General features: G+C 35.5%; 1 protein-coding gene across 1 annotated transcript; it reads right to left on the bottom strand.

The window, feature by feature from the left end:
- Nucleotides 1–3,881: 3,881 nt before the first annotated feature.
- Nucleotides 3,882–21,415, bottom strand: LIPN (lipase family member N). The gene is given in 10 exon segments (XM_017867293.1): nt 3,882–4,119; nt 6,372–6,443; nt 6,993–7,064; nt 10,549–10,692; nt 12,599–12,735; nt 15,072–15,181; nt 16,842–17,040; nt 19,117–19,234; nt 19,929–20,044; nt 21,324–21,415. Coding segments are annotated over 9 exon segments (1,194 nt in total). The 5' UTR covers nt 20,037–20,044; nt 21,324–21,415; the 3' UTR covers nt 3,882–3,885.
- Nucleotides 21,416–24,370: the final 2,955 nt, after the last annotated feature.

The following is a 24,370-nucleotide window of genomic DNA, read 5'->3' on the forward strand; positions in this document are numbered from 1 at the left end:
CTATTTGTGTTATACTCTTAGTTATTTTTAAATGTACAATTAAACTATTGACTATAGTCATCCTGTTGTGCTATCAAAAACTATAAAAGTGCTTATTTTGATTAAAACTTATTAAGACCACATCATATCCCAAATAAATAATCTTTCTTAGCTAAGTTGACTGCTTTGATAAGGAAAGAAATTCACACACAAACTAAAATGGCAAATATGCATAGAGGGTGCAAAAAGAAGAAAGGTTTGACTCCAGAATTTCTCCATAAATGGAATTTATGGACAATCTTATAGGAAATAGAATGCAGGAGAATGATGAAATTTTCTTGAAGGTGCATTCCATAGAAAGCACACTGTTTTATAGAATTTACCTTTTATATCTGTATACTAAAAATTGTTCATGCTTTTATTTATATCAATACTTCACATAGATTTTTAATGATGGTACACTATTGTTATGATTATGATTATTTTCATTTGGTTTGGTTGTGTGGGAGATATGATGATACCGATGGCGGTTTGGACAGAGCTAAAGACATGTCACATCTTGACAATGGCTGGAGGAAGGCCTTCGTAGTCAGTCAAGGTATAAATACTAGCAATCTGTTTTCACTCTACTTCAAATCACTTCTTAAATCACATTAGAACTCTAAAATGTAATGAGAACCGGGTCACTGTTTTGCAATCTCTACATGTCAAATTAAAATATGAATCAGGGATTGTGTAGTCAAGTCAGTGGGAACTCTGGCTTAACATATTTTCCCTTGAGGCAGTGTACAGATTACAGAAGATGTTAACACAGAAAAGTTAGCTTTGAGTGGGACATGCAATTAATTCAAATTAAAGAATCTGAACTGCGTGTTCTTTTTATTTTCAAGACATGTCACTAAGCAGTGAAAAGCCAAAAAGATAAAGCCAAAACTTGGAAATAACCCACATGTTTTTCAGTGAGTGAATGGTTAAACAAACTGTGGCATATATACTGTGGAATGCTATTCAGCAATAAGGAGGAACAAACGATATAAGAAACAATTTGGATAGATCTCAAGGACATCATGCGAAGTGAAAAAAGCCAATATCAAGGCCACATACTCCATAATTTTATTTATAAGACATTATAGCGATGGGGAACAGATAAGTTGTCAGGAATCAAGTTCAAGGAGAGCTGGTCATGGTGGTAGTGGTGGTTGACCATAAAGGAATAGCAAGAGTGAATTTAGTGTGGTAGTGGAGAGTTCTATGTCGTAATTGCTTCTGTTTTCAAGCTACTTAAAATGTATTAGGGCGGTAGACTTACACAAAACTCTCCAAAAAGATAATTTGGAAGCATAATAAAAAGTGATGTAGGCTGGGCGTGGTGACTCATGCCTGTAATCCCAGCATCTTGGGAGGCTGAGACAAGGTGGATTGCCTGAGGTCAGGAGTTTGAGATCAGCCTGGCCAACATAGTGAAACCCCGTCTCCACTAAAAATGCAAAAAAGTGCTGGCCATGGTGATGGGCACCTGCAATCCCAGCTACTCGGGAGGCTGAGGCAGGAGAATTGCTTTAACCTAGGAGGCGGAAGTTGCAGCGAGCTGAGATTGCACCATTGCACTCCAGCCTGGGCAACAAGAGTGAAACCCCGTCTCAAAAACAAACAACAACAAAAACAACAATAAACCCAAGTGATTTAGAAGAAGGAACAGTAATTCTAGGGCATATAGTTCACGGAAAACATTTCAGAAATGGTGGTATTGTGGCCAGACCTTGGTAAATGTGGGAAACCTTCCTTTGAGAAGAGAATGCAGAGGTGATCAAAGTTGAACAAAGCCCTGATGGTGAAACATGTGCCTTGTTCTTTGGTTAATGAGTCTCAGAAAGGCCGTCACTTGAGCAAGACTTTGCCTCTCTGAAACTGATTATACCGTTTGCAAGAAATTCACCAAAGTTCAGAGTCAGAATTTACATGTGACATAAATTTGTGTTGAATGACATTAATGTTATTATTTACCTTGTTCTATTAAAAATAGCAATGAGATATTGAGGCTTGGGAAACTAGAGTAACCTGGTGAGTCTCTTTCAAGGTTGTGAGCCAAATTTCTTGGTTTGTATAAGTAAGAAAAATAAGGAGAAACATTGTCAACATATCTAAAAATTTGTATTACAACTCTGTGGCCAAGTTCCCCATCAGTAAAGTGTTGCTAGACTCCATTCCTGCTTGAAAGTTATCTTGGTATTCCAGACAAAATAATGAAATGTATTATAATTAATCTGACTGCACCTAGCTCTAGTATTAGGACATTTTCTGGACCCTAGAGTCCTCCAAGGCATGATTCTCCTCCTGAAAGTAAGCCTTTTATGGCTTCGAAAGCCATCAATTATTTAGCCTACATAAAAATGTATAATAAAATATGTATTCTTTTATGTTTATCTTCCTTTACTGAATATTAAATTTGTGAGATTTAGACAAGTTGTAACATTATATCATTACTATATTAAAAATTAAAAAGTATAAATAACTCATGTTACTACCCTGACACAACTAATTTTATTTTTTATATTGCTTCAGTTTTCATTATATACAAATATTTTATAAAGACATAATTGTTTTAATATTTGTATATATTTGCAATCACATAGTTCTACCAGTTTCATTTTCTTCTCTTCACACATAACATTATATCATGGGTATTTTTCCATATTATCACATGGTTTTCATAGTGACCATCATTCCCCATCAATACTTATACATTAAATTGATGAATGCTAGTTTTGAGAGAAGAATGGCTCCAGGGGCCAGCAGCTTGTGGATTTGCCAGCAGAGCAGGGCAGTATTATGGAGCTGGCTCTGGATTTTCCAAGGATCATCTCTGTTAGAGAGTACAGAAGAAGGATATCAGCCTGCATCAGAACACTTGATCAGATTTACAAACTTGCTCAGAATCTTTTGTTGGCATCTTCTAATCCATTTTCTATACAGCAGCCAAAGTGATCGTTACAAAAATATGGCGATCAGGTTTCCGTTAGGTAAAATATTTTGGTGGCTTCTCATTGCCTTTAATATGAAGGAAGAAAATGCTTAATGTTTAGAGACTAACTAGCCTAGTAGTTTCTGCTTCGATCTTTAGCTTAATCTTTTATTGTCAGTTTCCTATCTGTCAGTTTTTCATGGAATGTTCAAACCCCTCAAAGAACAAAAAGCCTGTAAAGGGGGCATTACATGCTAAACAAAGAAGCCTCCCTATGATTATAAAATGATATTGATGCTGTAGAATTTATTTCTGCTTAAATAAGAAAGATTTTATACATGTATCCTATTATGGGTTCAAGATTCCATTTACCCAGATAGCCAGGGATAAGATTATAAGAGGAGATGGCTTCTCTGGAAGAATCTTTGGGGACTTTTTTGAATTTTTCATGTTGAAAATACCTAAAAAGTAAAAATGTCTAGTATACCTTCAGGATAGCTAAGAAACTTTTATAAAGAAGTTACAGGCCCTCCTCCTAATCCCACACTCTGTCCATTGCCATAGCAACCCATATAAATAAAATGACAATAGAGGTTTCCATATAGGACCTTAAAGGAATTTCACTGTTCCTTTGAAGCTTTAGACATTTCCATACTTCATGGTATGCCCTAAAAATTACAATTTAATTAGACTTAAATATCAGAGTAGCAACTTACTTATATTTTTGCCCAATCTACCTCATTGTTTATAAGGACCTGTAGATGGTCCCATGCAAAGATGTCTCTAAACATAAATAACACTAACACAATTAACTTGGAAAACAGACTCCATTGTGCATCTCCCCCAGGGTGCTGGGGGACAACATCATTGTTGGTTACTATTTTTTTTTAAAGTCCCTTATGGGCTTGGAAGTAACTTGTAACTGAAAAGTAAATGCATTGCATTTAAGAGTATGCCTTCATTAAAGCTATGATTTCACTGTACATCCGTTGAGGGGCATCGAGGCCCCAGACAAAATCAAAGTGGTTCCAATCTGGCAATAGCTTAAAGTAACGAAGACTCTTGATTTGAGGGAGTATCCTGGCCACATCTTGGGGTGTTACAAGGACATCATGTCCACCAGCCCAAATAGCAGTAGGCACTTTCATGGCAGTCAGGTCATATATAGGCGGATGAGTCTGTGGGAGAGAAAGCAAGGGCATTCATGAGAGGAGGCTCCTCAAAGCAATAACTACAAAGGCTGCTAAATGAATATGGACGATGGCCATAGTTGTGTTAGGCACCAGTGACATAGGAAGAAAACATACAATGGTCTCTACCTTCAAGAAATTTGCCAAAGAGGGAGAAAGGCAAGATAGCTAAGCAAATATTTGTATACAAAGTAAGGTATGTTAAATGCCATAAACACTCCCAAAATAAAATGGAAGTAAGACAAAAAACTATTTCCACCTGAGGGCTTCATAAAAAGAGGGGTCCTGTGAAATGACTCTTGAGGGAAGGTTGCATTTTGACAGCAGAGATGAGGGTGGGTGGGAGGCAGGAAGAGTTTGTAGGCTATGATCAGGAATGGCAAGATTCCCAATGTACCTGGAGAACAGAATATGTAAGGGGATATGATAGGACATAAACTTGGAGGCAGATAGTCAAGGTCTGAATGTCAGGCTAGGAAATTTGGACATATTTTGGAAGTTTTGGAGACAAGGTAGGGTCATTTCTCAGAGGTCTGTCTTCAGACTACCGTGTGGGCAACAGTTAATGGAATCACCTAAAGAAAGAACAGGTTGAAGGCAAGTCCTGAAAAAATCTAGATGAGTAGTAGAAATGGTCCAAATTAAAGCTATTGGGATGGCTGACTTCTCCAAGGAAGAAGGAGAGTTTTGAAGAATCCTCCGGGAATGCTAATCATTTCAGAGTGGTGAGAGGAGGAGTAGCCAGTGCTTGGGACAAAGGCAACAATCACAAACAGAAGGAAAAGTCAGACATCACTGTGGGAACAGAGATAATGCTGTGAACTTGAGGACACAGCAAACTGTTGAGACTCGTTTTTTGGAGGGAATGTAATAAAAATTGGCATCAACTAAGATTAATTCACAAAATAGGACTGGCTTGGAGCAGAGTAGGACCAGCTAACTGTGGATAAATTCTAAGGACAGTAACTTTAGTACTTGACCATAATGATCTTGAATGTGTGTGTGTATTTTGTTTCAGGTTCTTGTAAACAATTTATAAATATAGCATGTTTATTAAAAATAATGGAAGAAAACAGACATATGTGAAGTCCAAAATGAGAGTCCCTTACTGTTTCATGTCCATCCACTTCTTTTCTTCTTTCTTCCTCTCTCTGAAGATAACCACGTTAACATTTATTTTTTTTTCTAGACCTTTTCTAAGCATTTGCAAATACATGTATTTGTGTCTAAAAATAGTGTCAGCAGCAGGGAAAAAACTTTTAGGGGTGATAGAAATGTCCTATATTTAGATTGTGGTGTGGTTACACCAATAGATATATTTGTCAAAACTCATTAAATGGGACACATAAAATTGGTAATGTTATTATATGTAAATCATGTCTTCAACTGATTTTTAAAAATAAAATATACATGGTCTATCTCTTGTAGTGGTTTTAAGGATTGGTAGAATTATTCCTCTAACAGACCAATTCATTACTGAGAAATTGATTAGTCTGATTGTTTTGGTCCTCAGAAACAACTTATTAATAATTGATCTATAGTTGCACTAGTAAATAGCTTAAAATATGATAGCCTGGGAAAATGCTTAAAACAATTTAATTTGTTTAGTTCATACTTATAAGCCAAGCCCCTGGCTATGAGAACAGAAAAGTGGTGACAGGATTAATTAAAAGTACAGTGCTAAACGAGTCTACATATTTTTATGTCTTAAAGCTATATGGAAAAAGATGCCTTATGACCCAAGTCTTCAATGTTGGGTAATACTTATTCAACTTTCATGTGGAATTCTAATTTTTCTGTTGGTATTAAAACGTGTATATTCATTTATGCTGTAAAGATTTTATGAAACAATTTCTATTATTATGTAGCCATTAAAATATATTTAAAACCCCTCAGTAATGTTAGTCATCTCTTACTATAGCTTAAGTAAAATAGAAGGATTAAAAGTTGTATAAAAGTGATATAATACTGAGAAAATTGGAATAAATACACTAAAATGTTAGTACATATAGTTATCTCTGGATGGAAGGATTACACATGAGCTAATTTCCTTTGTATATGCTTCTTTAATTTATAAATTTTCTGAAATAAATTAAAATTAAAATTAAACTTTTTTTTTAAAAAAAAGTTCTATCAGTATAAATGCCACCAAATGACAGGTAGGAGTCTTTCCACCCTCAAATAATTTTTTATTATTATTTATCAAAATCAGCATTCTGGGGTTACTGTAAGTAGCTCACCTGATTGTAATGTTTCATATTATCGGCTTCATTTCCCCAGTCATAAGCTCTGAATTCGTCAGATTGGTAAAGCTGAAACAAATGTTTTTTAGAAAAAGAATATTGAGGGTAAGAATCATGAGAGCTAACAGCAAATTTTAGAAAAATACTGTATGCTAGGAAGAAAACAGGGCTCCTAGATCACCAGAAGGATGTAAATACCCATTTTACAATTATGACAAGTGGAGCTCAACAGAAAAACGAGCAATAATCCCCCTTTGGTTTAAAGGAAAAGTTCATGGAAAACCAAGCCTCATTAGAAAGAAGTTAAATCCCAGATACTTCTCTCTGGAGAAGTTTCAGTTCTCCTGAGGCTTCCCTAGTTTACCTCTTGCTTCAGTTCAGGGCCTATTTTAAAAACTCTGATTTAAGATGGTGTTCATTTGTGTCATCTACTTGGTCTGTACCATAAAATCCTTTCTGTTAAATTCCAGAGAAATCAAGGCATACAGAAGGCAGCAAGGACAAACTGGAAACAAGCTCTTAAGATTCTTAGGGTAGGCCTGTTAACAGGGTCAATTCTGTCTTTTTAAATATATTGAAAATAAGGATTGGAATGGTTTTCCATGACTAAGACTCTACCTGTTTTATATGCAGAATGTTCTGTATTGATGAACCAGTAGGAGCATGTGACATATACACATCCATTCGACTCTAAAGGAGATAAAACTCATATTACAGCAATTGCCCAACAAAATTTTGCCTTTCACAATCAGAGAAAAATGATGCACAGAAGAAACAAACAAGACTGGGGCTTCGAAAATAACGAGGTAGAATTATCTAGATAAATTACCATTTATGTCAATACTTGAATGTGAGCGAACCACAGACTGACTAATGGAATGGACTGCTTGACAGCAAACCTGTACCAGCTCTGAATCTGTAGGATAATTTGCTTATTTTCAAGTAGAAGGAACAGTAATGGTCATCATGGAGCAAAGCCAATTAGGAAAGGTTCTATGCGCAAGTGTGGGGGGGATGCGTGCATGCGCACCCAGGTGCACTGTCACAGATTAGATCAGAAAACCAGGAGTTCAGGCCCTGTTGTTGTTAATGATCAGCTTCGTGAACTTGGCCACCATATTTAACATCTTTGAGTTTCTGTTTTTTCATCTATTAAATGAACATACTAAAAGTCATACTACCAATTTACTAGGCTTTTATGGGGATAAGATAAAATATTGCAAAAGTAAAGCTAAAAACCAATTTTTTCCAAAGGTTATTTCAATATTTGTAAACATTATAGAGATGAAAATTATAGAGATAAAATAGTAATCATAATTCTATGTCTTAGAAAATAATGAATCTAAGAGAAACTATTAAAAATCTTTACTTTTGAACAAGCCAACTTTGAACAATGGTTCCTTGTGGGTTTCAGTCTAATACAATTTAGCTTCTTAGAGAATAGGAGTACAGAACAATTATCTTGCCACTGACTTCACTGTAACAGCCTCATTGGCTGCTATTTGGAATGCTAAAGACAACTATTCAACCACACCAGTCTGCGGATGTGAACTCTTCCTCCTCCTTCTTCTTGAATTCTCAATAACAGAAAATGAAGAGGTGATAAAACAGCACTGCTACTGCTTCATAAAGAGGGGATGCCATCTCCCTTCCACCTGTCCTGTTATTTTGTAGGTTAAGTGGTGAGTTTCATTTCAAAACAAAAGTCACCCACAAAGGAAGGAACATGTGAAATAAGATCAAAGTTTATCTGTGCTTCTCTCCTTTTTTAGGATTTTATTTTTAATGCAATCTATTCAAATGTAATAAATTCAAATTGACTGTAGTAAGTTGTGGCTGACTGAGAATATGTAAGAAGCTACTACCCATTATAAAACATTCATTTTCCTAAATTTTGCCAGGGAATAGAAGAATGAAGCTGCCTATTCACTTCCCCAGTCTTCATATTCAAGGTTTGTTGAGTACTTAATCTTCTATGTATAGCAGACATCTACCTTCATGGTTCCGTATAAATTTTAGGCTTTTTTTTTAATTTCAATGAAGAATGTCATTGGTATTTTGAAAGGGATTGCATTGAATCTGTAGATTGTTTTGGATAGTATGGACATTTTAACAATATTGATTCTTGCAATCCATAAACATGGAATACCTTTCCATTTTTTAATGTCATTTTCAATTTCTTTCATCAGTGTTTTACAGTTTTCATTGTAGAAATCTTTCACTTCTTTGGTATGGTTTATTCCTAGGTGTTTTATTTGTAGCTGTTATAAATGGATTACTTTCTTGTTTTTTTCTTTTTGTTTTTTTAAAAATTATTTGCTGTTGGCATATTGAAATGCTGCTGAATTTTGTATGTTGATTTTGTATCCTGCAAATTTAATGAATTAGTTCATCAGTTCTAGCAGGTTTTTTGTTGGAGTCTTTAGGTTTTCTAAATGTAAGATTCTGAGCAAAAGAAAAAAGCTGGAGCCATCACATGACCTGGCTTCAAATTATATTACAAAGCTGTAATAACCAAAACAGTATGATACTGGCATAAAAACAGACACACAGACCAATGGAACAGAATAAAGAACCCAGAAATAAATCCACACATTCATAGTCAACTAATTTTCAACAAAGGCATCAAGAACATACATTGGGGAAAGGACAATTTCCGCAAGAAATGATGCTGGGAAAACTAGATGTTAGAAATTAGATCTTTATCTCTTGCTATATACAAAAACAAAATAAAAATGGATTAAAGACAAATTTAAGACCTGAAACTATGAAACTACTAACAAACAAAAATTGCAGAAACACTCCAGGACATTGATCTGGGCCAATTTGAGGTAAGCCCTCAAATGCACAGGCAACCAAAGCAAAGATGAACAAATTAGATTACATCAAGCTAAAAAGCTTCTGCAAAGCAAAGGAAACCATCAACAAAGTGAAGTAACAACGTGTTGAATGAGGGAAAATATTTGTAAACTACCTATCTGACAAGGGATTAGTAACCAGAATATATAGAGGTCATATAACTCAAGTGCAAAAAAAAAAAAAAAAAAAAAAAATCTGATTAAACATGGGCAAAATATCTGAATAGACATTTCTCAAAAAAAGACATACAAACTTCCAAGAGGTACATTAAAAACAATGTTCAACATTACTAATCATTAGAAAAATGCAAACCAAAACTACAACGAAATACTATCTTATTCCAGTTAAAACAGCTTTTATCAAAAAGATAGGGAATAATGGATGCTGGCAAGAATGTGGAGAAAAGAGAACCCTTGCACAGACTTGTTAGGAATGCAAATTAGTACAGGCACTATGGGGAAGAGTAGGAGGGATCCTCAAAAACTAAAAGTAGAACTACCATATGATCCAGCAATTCCAGTGGTAGTTCTATATTTAAAAAAAAAAAAATCCATGGAAGAGACATTTGCAACCCCATGTTTACTGCAGCACTATTCACAATAACCAAGATATGAAATCACCCTAAGTGTCCATCAACAGATGTGTGGATAAATAAAATGTGGTACATTTTGACAGTGAAATACTATTCAGCCATAAGAATAATGAAATTATGTCATTTGCAATAATGTGGATGAAACTGGAGAACATTACATTAAGTTAAATAAGTCAGGGTATAAAAAGACAAATACTGCATGTTCTCACTCATATAGGGGAGTTAAAAAAAAAGAAACTGACCTTATAGAGATAGTGAGTAGAATGATGGTTACCAGAGACTGGAAAGGGTAGTAGGGATGGGGGAAGGATAAAGAGGCATTGGTTAATGGATACAAAAGTACCATTAGAAGGAATAAAGTCCTGCATGCACAATAGGATGACTATAGTTAACAATAATTCATTATATATTTTAAAATAACTAGAAGAGTCAAATCAGAATGTCTCTAACAAAAAAAAATGATAAATGCTTGAGGTGATGGATATCCCAATTACCCCGACTTGTTCATTACACATTGTGTGCTTATATCAAAATATCACATGTACCTCATAAATATGTACAACTATTATGTACCCATAAACATTTTTAAAAGCAAAATAAAATCTGTCTTTAAGTGTTTGGAATATCATATGAATTTATACAGTAAATAGATACATCAAAATGAGTCAAAGGAAAGCTGGAATTTCTTAAGGTATCAAATGGCCCCATAATTATCACACATACCTGATTCATATTTTTCTTGTTGGATCCAGCCCATAAGGACATAAATTCACTGCATATCAACCAGAGTATCTTATTGTTGCAGATTTTGGTAGAAGATATCTTCTTTTCTTATCTTCTAAAAGAACCCTTTGGTACCAAAACAGCCTATGAAAGTAAATAATAATTACCTTTGAATGAGATAAAATATTTGCAAACTATCCATATTACAAGGGATTAGTAACCAGAATATTTAAGGAGCTCAACTCAATAGCAACAACAACAATGACAAGAAGCCCAAATAGCAAGAACAAAAAACCAGAATTCAAGAATCATCTTCAGACTTCTTGACATTTCCTTCCTTCTAGGAAAGAGCCATGCTTGGGGATCTATTTGTACTCCTGATTCAGTCAAGGAGACCAAATTATTCAGGAAAGGTGACTTAGGAATCTATCTCCAAATGAGGAAGATTATCAAACATTACTTACAAGGAGATTGCAATAAAGGCTCTCAATCCCAAATGCACTTCTCCATAGTGAAGCTTCCCTGTATTCTGCCCAGTCAATGCTTGCCAATATATTTTCTCATTAATTGGTACGAAATGTAAAACAGTTTTTCTTAAGGTCAAATAATACCTTGAATATGAGGGAAAATCGGGGTTTTCCATGTTACCCATGTGCACATTGCATTCGAGTACTGTCCCAGATTAGCCAGCTCTCAGGCTGAAAAATAGAGAATGGCGAACCAAAGAGAAGGAACCATTGAACAGAAAAGATATGATAATGTCGCAAAGGCAGCAAAATTGAAACTTCCAGCACTTGGGAAAGTAAACTTGGATGGGGATTCCTGATGGGGTCTTGGAGCTTCTGGGGGAAACTGATGGAAGAAAAGAGCAGGAAATGGGACTTAAAAGTAGCAGGAATATTGACAGTGGGAAATGTGAAACTGAGCTAACCCAGGAACATTATTTGCCTTGTAGCTGACCTATGTAGGAAGAGCAACACATACAACACATATATGTATTTACAGATAGATGTGTCTCTCTCTGAATTTAATTTAACAAATTAGTTTGCTCATGCTGCCCAAATATAGAAAACATTAAAAACTAACTGATGGCAACACATTTTGAAATAAACTAGAAAAGCTATTGAATAAGGAAGTTACATCATTTGTGCTCTCAGTAAACAATACAATGAAATTGTTATCAGACCAATCATTAGGCCCTATGGAAATTCTTCCTTGTGTTAGCTCACAAATAATTTTTTTTTTCCATTCCTACCACTCCACCCCAAACCAAGATCTCATTTTCTTATATATGAATTATTTTGATATTCTAGCTGGTCTCCTTGACTTCAGATTTGGCCCAAATCCATTTTATCCATCATCCCAAATTCAAAGGCCAATTTTGAATTAGATTAAATGCTATGTTCATTGTGGCAATGACCTTGTAAAGAAACAAAAGCAAAGAGAGAAAAAAAAAAAAAAACCTCTTTAATAGATAAAATTCCAAATCCACAATTGGCAACCAAATGACTTCTTCAACTCTTGAAAAATAACCAATAAATATTTGAATTAATACTTGAGTTGTAATACATTTAGGCTTTGGAATCTTAGCTTTAGTAAATTAGGGCAAGTTTCCATGTTGGAAGCAATATATTAATTAGGTTTTTTAAATGTCAAAATTGGACACATCAGTGATTATGGGTAACTTGAAGTGTCTTTCATTTGGGCAATATGAATTCATTGACCTACCTGACTAAATGGAACAAAAAATACTTGGGAAAACAAGAAAAATTTTTGTTGTCATACAGCACTCAGCTCAGCTAGAGATTCTGACAGATACTCAGCTCTGCTAATGACCTTGTAGAGTAAATTATATTACAGAACCTGCAGATACTATGACACAGATATGCGCACACACGGAGACACACATACACAAGCACATGCCCACAGAGTCTAAGTTCTATAGATTTTATCTAAATTTCCTACTTTTACTTTACAGTAGATTTGAAAATAATAAGGATTTCTGATCCAAAATGAGATCCTCAGGTACATGTTGGTGAAACGAGCCTACCTTGATTATGGAATTTGGAAGTAGAAAAAAACTGGTAAAAATGCCCGTGGGATATTTGAATGAGATCACAGGACCCAAGGCAAAATTCATTTTGATTCTTTGTGCCAGTTCAGGCATGGTGGAAAAGGCTACAAACCCTGAGAGAATAGGAGACAAGACAATCTTGTAAAATAAATACTTATGCAATGTTTCTAACAAAATGGGGCTCTGCTTAGTCATTTTTCCTTCTATCGTGATCATATTGGGGATGAATTGGAAGGCTTCTGGGTTATTCTACAAAGATAATCTGCCTTCAGTCTTCTCTGCTCTCAAGTCTCCAATTTTATTTTATTCTATTTATGGACAATTTGACTTGACTAGGGGAAATGGAGTAGCTGGCAGGGGAAAGGTGATGGTTAAGCTGTCAGAGTAGCTACTACTGTGTGAACTGAAGGTGACCTCACTTCCCAAGCATGGGGTAAATGCTGGCAACATTCTCATTTCATCCCTAACTCTGAGATGCCAGAACGAATCACAGAGCTTCCAGAAGCAAATACCCTGTCACAGGAGGTGAATTGATTTCTTTCTACAGCATCACCCAGTTATTCCAACAGGTTTTCTTTCTCACTATGGAGTGAAATTTCACTGCTCCCAGTGGCTTGCTGGGTATTTATCAACCCTCTAGACTCTTCCCTGTTTCCAAAAAGAAAGGAGCTTTCCCTAGCGTCCATGATGGCCCAGTAAGGACCGGGCGTCTCCATTTGCTTTGCTCTTTCAGCAGTAGCATTGCACCCCTTTGTATCTCTGTGAGGATGGAGATCAGCACGACACTGGGTAGGCTAGGAGGAATATCCATATAATTTGGTTTCCAGAGGTCCCTTCTTGGGCCTCCACTGGTGTGTGTGTGTGTGTGTGTGTGTGTGTGTGTACTGAAACACTTGTTGAAACATTGAAACTGTCTTGGCCAGATAAAGAAGAACTGAAATAATTGACTGAACAATTGATAAAAAGACTCTGAATCAGGAATAGTACTTCCCCAGAGGGTGTTTGGAAATGTGCAGAGGTGAAATTTTTGGGGGTCACTCTGACTGCAGAGCCCTGTTTAATGGGCTGGGACCTAAATGTCCTACAAAGAGTGGGTGCTCCTTATATAACAGAAATTGCTCTGTCCAAAACACAAACAACATTCACTAAAAAATTTTATGCCCTAAATGTAACACAGAGCACAGATAATCAAATTCTCCATGTTTTTTTTTTCTTTTTTTGCAGATCAAGTATAAGATCAGATCTAAGTCCTACCCACTTTCCAAAACCAACTAAAGTCATTCCTTCTCTATACCATTTCTCCAGAATCCTTACACACCCCATTGGTGAAATCAGATACACCTGGTTTGAATCTGTGTTCTGAACTTGTGTTTCTTCTTCTATGAGATGGAGATAATAACAGTCGGGTTGTTTTGAAGATCAGAGGGAGATACTGTGGGAAAGGTCCTGAACACAAGACCGTACACATAACGAATGCTCAATACGTGTTAGACACTATAATTATTTGCCTATTAGTGGCATTTTTGATCTCCTGTGAGTTCTTTGACACTTTTTTAGTATATGCTCTCTGATGCTAGCTAACTGCTTGTTCTGAGCTTGGAAAGTGCCTATCAATCTAAAGTACTAATTAATATATGTTACTGATGATCGTGGTGATAATGAAAGTATTTCCCTAAACTAAAATAATGCATTTTCACATGATTTATTCTCTTAAAATTGGAAACTTTCGTGGAAATGACAAATTCAAAGCTTTTATTAGTATGAGTTCCTTTCAACTTTTACTTGGAACTAAATTATTGATTTCTTTTCAAACTATCTGGAAAGTAAATTGTAAAGTAAATTAAGTAAAGTAAGTAAATTAAGAAGTAAATTGTCAATTTAAAAAACTTAAAAAATTTCTACATACTGCTTATGTTTACTTGTTATTTCATAAATACTAAATCACACACTAAATAGATCAGCTCAACTGATTTATTATAGTAAGCTTTTGTGTTCCAACAAACAAATATAACCATGTCTTTTCAGTTTGTTTAAATATAAGTATAAGCCCCTCCCTTTTATTTTTTAAAAATCCCATTTGGGTTGTGAGAAAGAGATGATTGATGCACATTCATTATGTTTCAGCCATAATCCATGGCATTAAATTTTACTTTTTCAGCTCAGAGGGAATCTAGAAACTTACTCTGCAGAATCATTTATTTGAATGTGGAACACACGTTATTCCTGGGAAATTGCATCACCATAGTCAATATGCTGCTGTGACCAGAGACCCAGGAAAGGTTTGCCCTACATATAGTCTGTACACTGCAGGCTCATAGCTACTCAGAGTATTAGGGTTATTCCCAGCAGAGGACAGAGAATTGAAGGCACTATAAATAGCAGTTATTTTATTCCAACATAAAGATGAACTCCTGTAAGACTCTGAGAACACTGACCCTCAAAAACATACCTATTGTAGTGCCAAGTGAATGTCCAATGAAATACAATTTCTCCTGACCAGTTTTATTTACAATGAAGTCTATGACTCCTGGGAGATCATATTTGGCCATTTCATCAAAACTGCAAAATAAAACAGGGGCTTTTATAAATACTTGCAAGTTTAAGTTTAAAACTCAGAGCACTTGCTCACTTCTTTTTTACACACAGATTCTATGCTGTTTACTTAGATTCAGTGTGTATTTCATTATTTATCCAATTATATGTAGGCTATTGTAGCTTTTTGTTTTTCTGCATATATACATTTTACTTCCTCATAAGAGGAACGCTTTCAAGACCTGTGTATGATGTTTGAAGTTCAACCTTATGATTCCTCCTCTTCCTTCCCTTCTCTTGCTTTTCTTTGCCCTCCCTTTCCCCATCTGGTTTGCACGCTTCTACTTTTGACTCCCCCATGAGGCTTCACAATTCTTAGGGCCATTTAATACCCATCTTTGGAAACAGGACTTTTGTAAATCATGATTCTACCATTTATGAGCTTTGCAACTCTTGAGAAGTTACTGAAATGCTCTGAGCCTATGTTTTCTCATTTGAGAAATAAACAGGGTAGTGCCTGGTTTACAGGGCTGCTAAAGGGGTTTAATGGTATGAAAGAAATGACTCTGGCTGCTAGTAAGCATTCATTAAGATGTTGTTAGTAGTATTCCTGTCCACATAGATACATATATATGTGTGTGTGTGTATATATATATTTAATATATACCATATATTCCAATATTCCATAGTACCAGTATTTTGTTCTTCAGACAGGAGGAGCAAAAGGGCCTAGATAACATTTAGTCAAATCAGGTATTCCATAAGCCAGAAGCCTGTTTATTAAAAGGACATGTGAGGAAATCTATGGATTGGGACTTCCAAGAATAGGAGAATTGTTGTGACACCTCCTAAAGACTAGTGATACAATACTTCCTGATGCTTGCCCCTGCCCAAGAACTCTGACCATAACATTCTATTCTATTCCTCTACTCTTCTCAAACTTTCAGTGGGTACTGAATGTTCTATTAATGTAATAGGAATACACACTCTGTTCTAGCAGCCGGTTTACAAACCAACAGGGAGCTTAGGCCTGAAGAAAGAAAGTCTATTGCAGGCATCAGCCTGTCCTCTAGTGACAGCGGAAAACTCTTCCATTAAAAGAAACAATTAAGATATCAAAAAGATTCTTCTTCATTGCCCATTAACAAGGTTTTAAAAACTTAATATTGGAGTTTTCGTGAAAATGGTACTATGTGCGATCTCAATCACAGTTTCTCTAAATCAGTACAGTCCTGGTCCTAATCATCTTTACACAGTTGATTGGTCATCCAGAAGAAATGACTTGCAAAATTATCACTAAAATGAACATAAGCTTTGTGAGGTCAGAGAGTTGGTCTGTTCCCTGTTTGAGTGTTCGGGGCCTAGAACAGCACATACAGTAGCCACTCAGTAAACATTGGCTGAATGAATGCGCACACTAGTCATGATAATTTCCTCAGCTGTCTCTTTGGACATACTTTTAATGCATAAAATTGATGGAATTGGATGAAAAAATGATCTTGTTGAAATGCCATGCTTTGCCTGTGAAAAATCAAAGCTTCTTGCTGTTTCCCTCCTTTGAGATGTTAACAGAAACTACAAGGAGTTATATGACTTCAAGCGTCAAATAGTATCATTAATAGCACCCATGTTATTTTTTAAAAATTGCCTCCAATCTCCCCGTTGAGTTTTCTTAGCTAATATTTACCTAAAGGCCCAGAATTTCTCATCTGTCTCTGAGAGTGTTTTGTGTCTTCTTGACCAAGTGTTTCCCCGACTGTTTCCCATCCATACATCATAACCTGCATCTGCTAGAAGGAATCCAAGGCTTCCATTGGCATAATTCTCAAGCCAGTAGGCATTGTCTGCAAACAGGGCATGCTGCATATACACAACTGGCCGGGGACCTAGGGGGAGAAAGGGTAAGATGAGAGAGGGAAGGAGAGAAAGAGAGAGAGAGAGAGAGATAAATTTATGGTAAATAGAGCATGTCAGAAACATTACAGAAATACACACACATGCACACATGGTAAAACAAAAACTGTTTTCACTTTTCCCTTGTCAATAGTATAGAGCATTATAATCAGGTAACTTCAGTTTCTTGAGCACATATTTTGTACCTGGTGCTATGTTGACCTATTTATATGTATTAGCTTACTAAATTCTTACAACAACTCTATAAACTAGCTGCTATTTTGAGAACTCTCATTTTGTAGATGTGGAAACCAAACTTTATGTAGTTAAGTAACTTTCCCAGAGGGCCACCCAGATAAGAAGGCCAGAGCAGGGACTCAAACCCAGTTCTTTTTATGTCAAAGCCTGTACTGGTAACTACTCTGCTCTATGTATTCGTATACAGAAATTTCCTGGTTGTGAAATTTATCGTGCTTACTCAAGTCCTATAGCTCTTCCAGAGAGGAAGAAGAGGTGAGTGTAAATGGACACTGATTAGTTCCTCACCAAATTTCTATTCAAATCCCCATCCTCTGCCCAGTGGACAGCATTTAAAAACTACAATAGTATACTCAGCTCAATGTCCCTTTGCCAACTTCCAGATTCCTGAGGGAGAGAGAGCATTCAGGGAGATGCAAAGAACCAGGGCGGAAGGTCAAGTAAGGCACTATAATTCCATGACTAAGAGCACAGGCTCTGGAGCCAGGATGCCTGGGCTTCAATTCTGGTCTGTCAGCTTGCTATTTGTGTGACTTTAGACTTCTTAACATAACCGGTTGTGCCTTAATTTCATCATTTGTGAAATGGTGACTATTAGTGGTACCCATCTCATATTGTTGATGAGAGGTTTAACTGATTTAAATTATTTAGAACATTACATCTAATGAATGACCTTTAATTCTAAATCTTTCCAAAATTATCTCTACTTAAGCAAAACCTTTCCCGTAAAAGTTTTCTCCTTTTGTATTTCACAGCTCCTTCACATCTGTGCCTGGGATTGCCAGATTTGGTAAAAAATAAAAACAAAAGTAAGCAAAATGATCCAGGACACTCTACAAAATTTTTATAAATAGTGATAATAGTGAATAATGAATAGTGTATCTTAAAATGAGACTTATAAAAAATTATTTGTTGTTTATCTGATCTTCAAATTTAACTGGGTGTTTCATATTTTAACTAGTAAAACTACTCATATCTCACTCTCATTTTTCATTCTGAAACTGGAGATATAAGAGAGAGAGAATGTCAAACATGACTTCAACTGGTACTTATTATGTGTGGTGGGAGAAAAGATGCAAAATGAACATGGTAAGCAGCTGCCAATAAATTATTTGCTTTTGAACCATTGCAGATATTTTGCTTATTCTTATTTCTTCTTCAGAGGCTTTGCAGTTAAATTTTCCCTTTTAAGGAGTATCATTCCCCTGCTGTGGCATGGCTGGCCCCTCATTCTAGAATTCAAGCCTTATTGACACCATACTCTTTCACTCCATGAACCATCTATCTCTTAGATCAAATGTATGTGGATGTTAAGGTTTTCAGTCCTGGAAAACTTTTCAGAAATGCTGTTGTCATTTAACTAAATTGTTTTTCATCCTGCAGAGGGAGGCCCCTTGATTTTAGTGGGGGCAGGAGAGGCTCTTCTTGGGTGCCCCACAGTCAATTTCATACAACCCAGCAAATCTCCTTCTGACAATGAGGAGATCCATTTTCCTGGGACAAAGCAATTTTCCACATGATAAATCAGTAATGAGGTGACAAAATGTAGGCTCTGCCTTCCTGTTTACACCCTAACAAGTACCTCTGGTTGCAGTTAGCAAGATCAGTCTTGCTGTCTATATTTTTAGGTTCTTGACTGTCTTCAGATAATTATCAGGCAAAGAGTAAGCCTCCCTGTTAACTATTTAAAGTCTAATCCAATAATTCAAACCAATTTTGATAAACTCGGTTGATGCATATCTAGCACTAAATTCCTCCTGAGAAGGAGGAGGTCAATGCAGTCCCCTTTTCAGGAGAGACATATCTTGTACCTGTGCTCCTAATGTGTCTTCGCCCATAGGGAATTCTATTGACAAGGAGTATATACCCATCTTCAGTGGTGACTTCATACTCTTCACTGGGATAGCCATTATAGATGATGATTTCACTCTGCCCAGTAAAAATACAGTCATTAGTAGAACTTCTCCAAAGGATATAAAAAGGAATTAAAACAAACCATCTATTGTGTGCTTATTAGGGTGAATTATCTGAAATTTATAACACCAGGTAACTGTAAAATTAATAAAGTCTTAATACAAAATAAGCAGAATGTTCAAAAATGTCTACTATTGGCAAATATTTTGGAGGGTAGGGGAAAATTTAGCATTGACCCATTCTTTCTGACAAAGCTATACAGCTTTGTCAAGTCAGTTGTCTTTTGAGGCCCCTCTTGGTTTAAAAGTAATAGAACTATAGATCAATAGAAGACAATCATGTATATCAGCAAATAGCTTGATATTCTTAAAACATAAATTCAAAAGAGGAGTTCTATCTATAGAGAGACAGATAGATAGATAGATAGATAGATAGATAGATGGATGGATAGATAGATAGATAGATAGATAGATAGATAGATAGATAGATAGATAGCACAATAGCACAATAGCACAATTTTGGTTTCCATTACTGGACAGTATTCGTTTTTCAGTCAAAGATCTAACTAACTTGACTCTTGCAGAGGTCAAAAACCATCTATATTTTATCTGTTTTATCAGAGATTTTATGTTATAACAGAATCTTTTGTAACCTCATAATCCATTAGTCCTGCTTTATTTGATGTTCTTCACAGTTTTCCATGACTTACAGTATTCATCCACACCTCAGGATTCGCTTCATTTTCCAAATCAAGGAATCCACTAGCATTTAAAGTTCCACAGATCAAGCAAGTTGTTGTTAAAAGCAGCCACATCATAGAAATGCCTGGCATAAAACATTTAATATTCACAGATTAATTATATCTATTATTGTTGATTAATGAAATAAAATGATTAATGAAATAATTAATAATTAATGAAAACTTGAATAACACTGAAAGTGGATAATGTATTAAAGGGAATAAATACAGTGAACTAACTTTGAGCACTATTAATCTATTTTTTCATATAGAAGTTGTCTTGATTATAATCCAATTCCTAAAATGAAATAAATTTAACCAAGTATGGAGGCATTTTTGGTCTGTAATCAAGACTGAATTGCTTTAAGTCTTTGTTTGCCTACAATTTGCCAAAATATCTAAAGATTCAGAGGACAGGTTTTCATACCATGGCCAAGTGAAAAGTGGAGTTATCCCCTAGCTAAGCCCCATATCCCACAAAGTAAACAAGAAAAATGGATAAATAAAACTTTACCCAAACAAAAAAGCTTATGATTAGTTTCTAGTGATGTGACTATTTCTCATGTGGCACCCAAAGGCAAATTTTGCATATTTCAATGTGCAGTCTCACTTCCTTGCCATGGTTTAAAAGTATGTCTGTTCAAAGGTAGACCAACACTATAACACTAAACAGCATGCTCATCATATAAGTGCTGCAGTCAAATGGTCTAAATTTGAAGTCCGGCCTCACCACAAAAGAACATGTCTAACCTCCGGCAAGTGTTTTAGTAGCTTTGTCTCTTGATTTCCTTGTTAGTAAAATTGGGACAATAATGTAACCTATCTCATACTGTTATAGTGAGGATTAAGTCATATAACAGTGCAGTGTAAGTTCTTAATAAACGCTTTAACTATTTTTCTTATAAAAGTGAGTGAGATATAAATATTAGAATTTATTATGACAAATTAAGATTTAACTTCTAGAAATGCAGAGTTTACTTCTGAAGCTAAATAGCTTTGCATACATTAGCTATGTGGTTGAAGATCATCTTATATCTGCAAATGTTATGAAACTTTTCAAATTGTATGAAATTAATAATAACCAATAGCTACTGAGTGTCCTTATGGTAGGCCTTGCTCTAAATAGTTCACATGTTATTTAAGCTCTCAAAATCTCCATAATTTTGGTACTATTATCCTCATTTTATCAATGAAAAAAAACAAAGGCTTAGAGAGATTTAAGACCTGCTCAAGGTCACAGAGCCAACAGGTGACAGATCTAGGATGGACACTCAGGCAGACTCACTGCAGAGCTCTTGCACCTGACTGCCGGTGCAACTGGCACCTTCCAACCTGCCTCCTGGTTATGATAGATCTTCATCTTACCTAGTTAGATGAGCTTCACCTGCTCCCAAGGACTCCTTAATGATGAAGAACTTCTGAACTTTTGCTTTTGACATCAGGCTGAAGAGTAAGAGATGATCACAGTGACAGTTAGAAGCTAGAGAGATGAGAAACAGGAAGCTTGTGAAAAGGAGGAAGCTTTAGACTGAGACACACACCCAAGGCGTGTCCCTGACACACCAAATGCTGTGATGCACTTGTAGGTTGGGAAATAGTGGTCTACATGATGCCAAATAACCAGTTTGACGGAATCCTTCATGTTTCCACTGAGTGTCTGTCATTGTTGGGAGGACTTAGCAATATTTTCAAACCAGTGTGTCAAACAGGGAAGTAGAACATACTCAAGATCTTAATGGGCTATTATCAGAGATAATAGTATCTCCCTTCCCCACTTGATCCTTCATGAGGATCAAACAGAGTAACATGTTTAAGGAACTAGTGCCAACCATGCAGTGTGTAGGGATATGTGTGACTGTAACTCGTTTGAGAAGATGAGGGAACCCTGACTCCAGGATCCTGAAACCAGAAGGAATTTGGAACTAGCAGTATGGCAGAGGAAACTAATTCACATGCCAAAGGGATTTAGCTTGCTGCCAACTTTGGCACAGTAACCTTTGTTTACACCAGTGGTTAAAGGCAGAAATGGAGGCCGAATAACAACAGTTTAGCTCTAAGCCCCACATGAGATACCAGATAATGGAGGTACATGTGCCTCAGTTTTCTACTTCACTTAGTATGCCTATGGAGCTTAAGCAGTAACCGAATCTCTTTCGTCGCCCAGCATGAAGAAGGGTAGGGAAAACTAGGTTGCTACCCAGCATCACATAGGAGTTTCAGTTCTATTAGTTTGGATTTATCCTCAAATCCTTAAATCTTTTTTAAAAAATGATATTTTGTATTGTCCAAATCGTAATATCTGTTTTAGTGAAGTGGGAAATTTCATGCCAATTAAACAAACGTGGAGTAAAAGGAAGTGTTTAGCTGGTCGGAACAGGGAAAAGTTATGTACCACTCCTTAATCATTTAGTCTTGATGAAAGACTCAAGCATGTTTTGCCCTGATTGATAGTATGATGGCATAGGTATGTGGATTTTCCTGGAATTTCTCATAGTTTTAACTTCAAAACAATCCTTTCTAATAAAACTTTAATGGTCTCTTTAGAAAGTTCTAGGAAGCACTATGTTATTATTATTAATATTGATTTGTTACCTTGACTTAATATGGAAATAGCACAAATATAGTTCAGTTTCACAGATCTTTACAGATTGTAGATTAGCTCAAATCTTAAAAGAGTTTCTACATCATTGACTCATTCCTTCCTCAACTTTGAGTTATTTGAATAATCAGGAAAATTCTTGTAATTCTTTTGTTTGTAAAGAAACAAAGTAATGTCAAAGAAATAAAGCTGAACTTTCTCCCAATGCTCCATCATTCTTCCTATATAAGCTTGCTATTTTAATATGTATTTATTACTGAATATTATATATGTTCTATATTATATATCATTCTACAATATTAATAATATATTCTATATTACACATTTTCTATATGATAAAAGTATATAAGAGATATATAATGTTATGTTTCTATTATATTTTTCAATACTCATACTGAAATTAATTTAAATGAATAAATTAAAACTTGTTCCTTGGCCCTGTGGGATACAAAATGGTAGCCCCTACTCTCTAGAAGCTCAAATTTTCTGGTTTTTTTTTTGTTTTTTTTTTTGTTTTAAATAAAATTAGATGATAGTGGAGCTAGAAAGGGGTAACCTCTCAGAAGGCATGTAGTATTTTTGAAATCTTGGTTCAAGTATCATATTATGGCCTAAGCTAACTGCTTAATGATGGCTACTCATTCAGTTATGAAGATGGTGCAACATACATGGTTGAACATAGATCCTTGACTTTGGGATCTATCTGTAAAAGTGATTACTATTTTTCTTCCAATGTCCTATTCAAAACACATTTGCTATTACAGTGTGGTTGTCTTTTTGCTTGTTGGATTGCTTCTTTCTCCTCAAAGGCTGCTTTTCAAATTTTCTCTTGAAAATAACTCAAAATTAAAAAGGTTAGGCCATAACCAGCAAAATAGAAACTAGTGAGAATTTTGAAAAAATAAATAATTTGAACCTCACACTTTTGAGACGAATTTCACCCTACAGTAAAAACTGTGCATGAACAAGAACCTGGATTTTGTCTCTTGCTCAGTAGATAATTTATCTAATTTATTTTGCATCCTAAAATTCAAACATTGCTCAATAGAACCATAAGTGTCCATAAGTATATGTGTGTGTGTGTAAAATTATTAATTAGCACACTTTTGCTTAAGAGAAAATACATTATATTTTAAAATTTCATCTCTTTACTCATAAAGCAAAGTTGGCAATGTTCATAATTTCTACAAGAAACAGTGTTGTTTTTGAGATTACGTATTAGAGTAGAACGTGCTTTCTTTTAGTGTCAGTGAAAACGAATCTCTGTTTCAGTGCCGTCTATACTACATCCATCTTTAAAAACACTAATGGCTATGATAGAGAGAAGAGAGAAGTGACAAAAAGGCCTATCAATCATAGTTAACTAAAATATTAAAGATTTTTGAAGAGGCCATAATAAGTGTATTGAACACACATCCATCCCAACTCAAAGTGTTCAAAGGAAAGATGACTTACATTTAAAGAGAAATTATTACCAAGAGTGCCGGCAGCTGTCCTTGATAACATCCATGTTCTGGAGTGGTAGGATCAGGACCATACACGTTTGTGACAAAGGTCAAATCCTTGTGAGAATGAAGAGGAAGGGCCATACCATTGAATATGAGGAAAATTATATCATTTTCCTGCCCCAGGCAGATTTACCCTCCTCACTTCCTGCTTAATATACAGCATGTATGTATGGTATTCTCTAGAGCTCATTTTGTATTTGAATTTCTGTAGGAGGTATATTCAAATGTAGATTCTTTAAAAAAAAAAAAAAGACAGGACACTTAGCTAGACATTCAAGTTGGATCTAGTTTTAATTTGTCTCATC

The sequence above is a fragment of the Rhinopithecus bieti genome, unplaced genomic scaffold (genome assembly GCF_001698545.2).
Source record: "Rhinopithecus bieti isolate Rb0 unplaced genomic scaffold, ASM169854v2 scaffold_53, whole genome shotgun sequence".
In the NCBI taxonomy this organism is placed as follows: domain Eukaryota; kingdom Metazoa; phylum Chordata; class Mammalia; order Primates; family Cercopithecidae; genus Rhinopithecus; species Rhinopithecus bieti.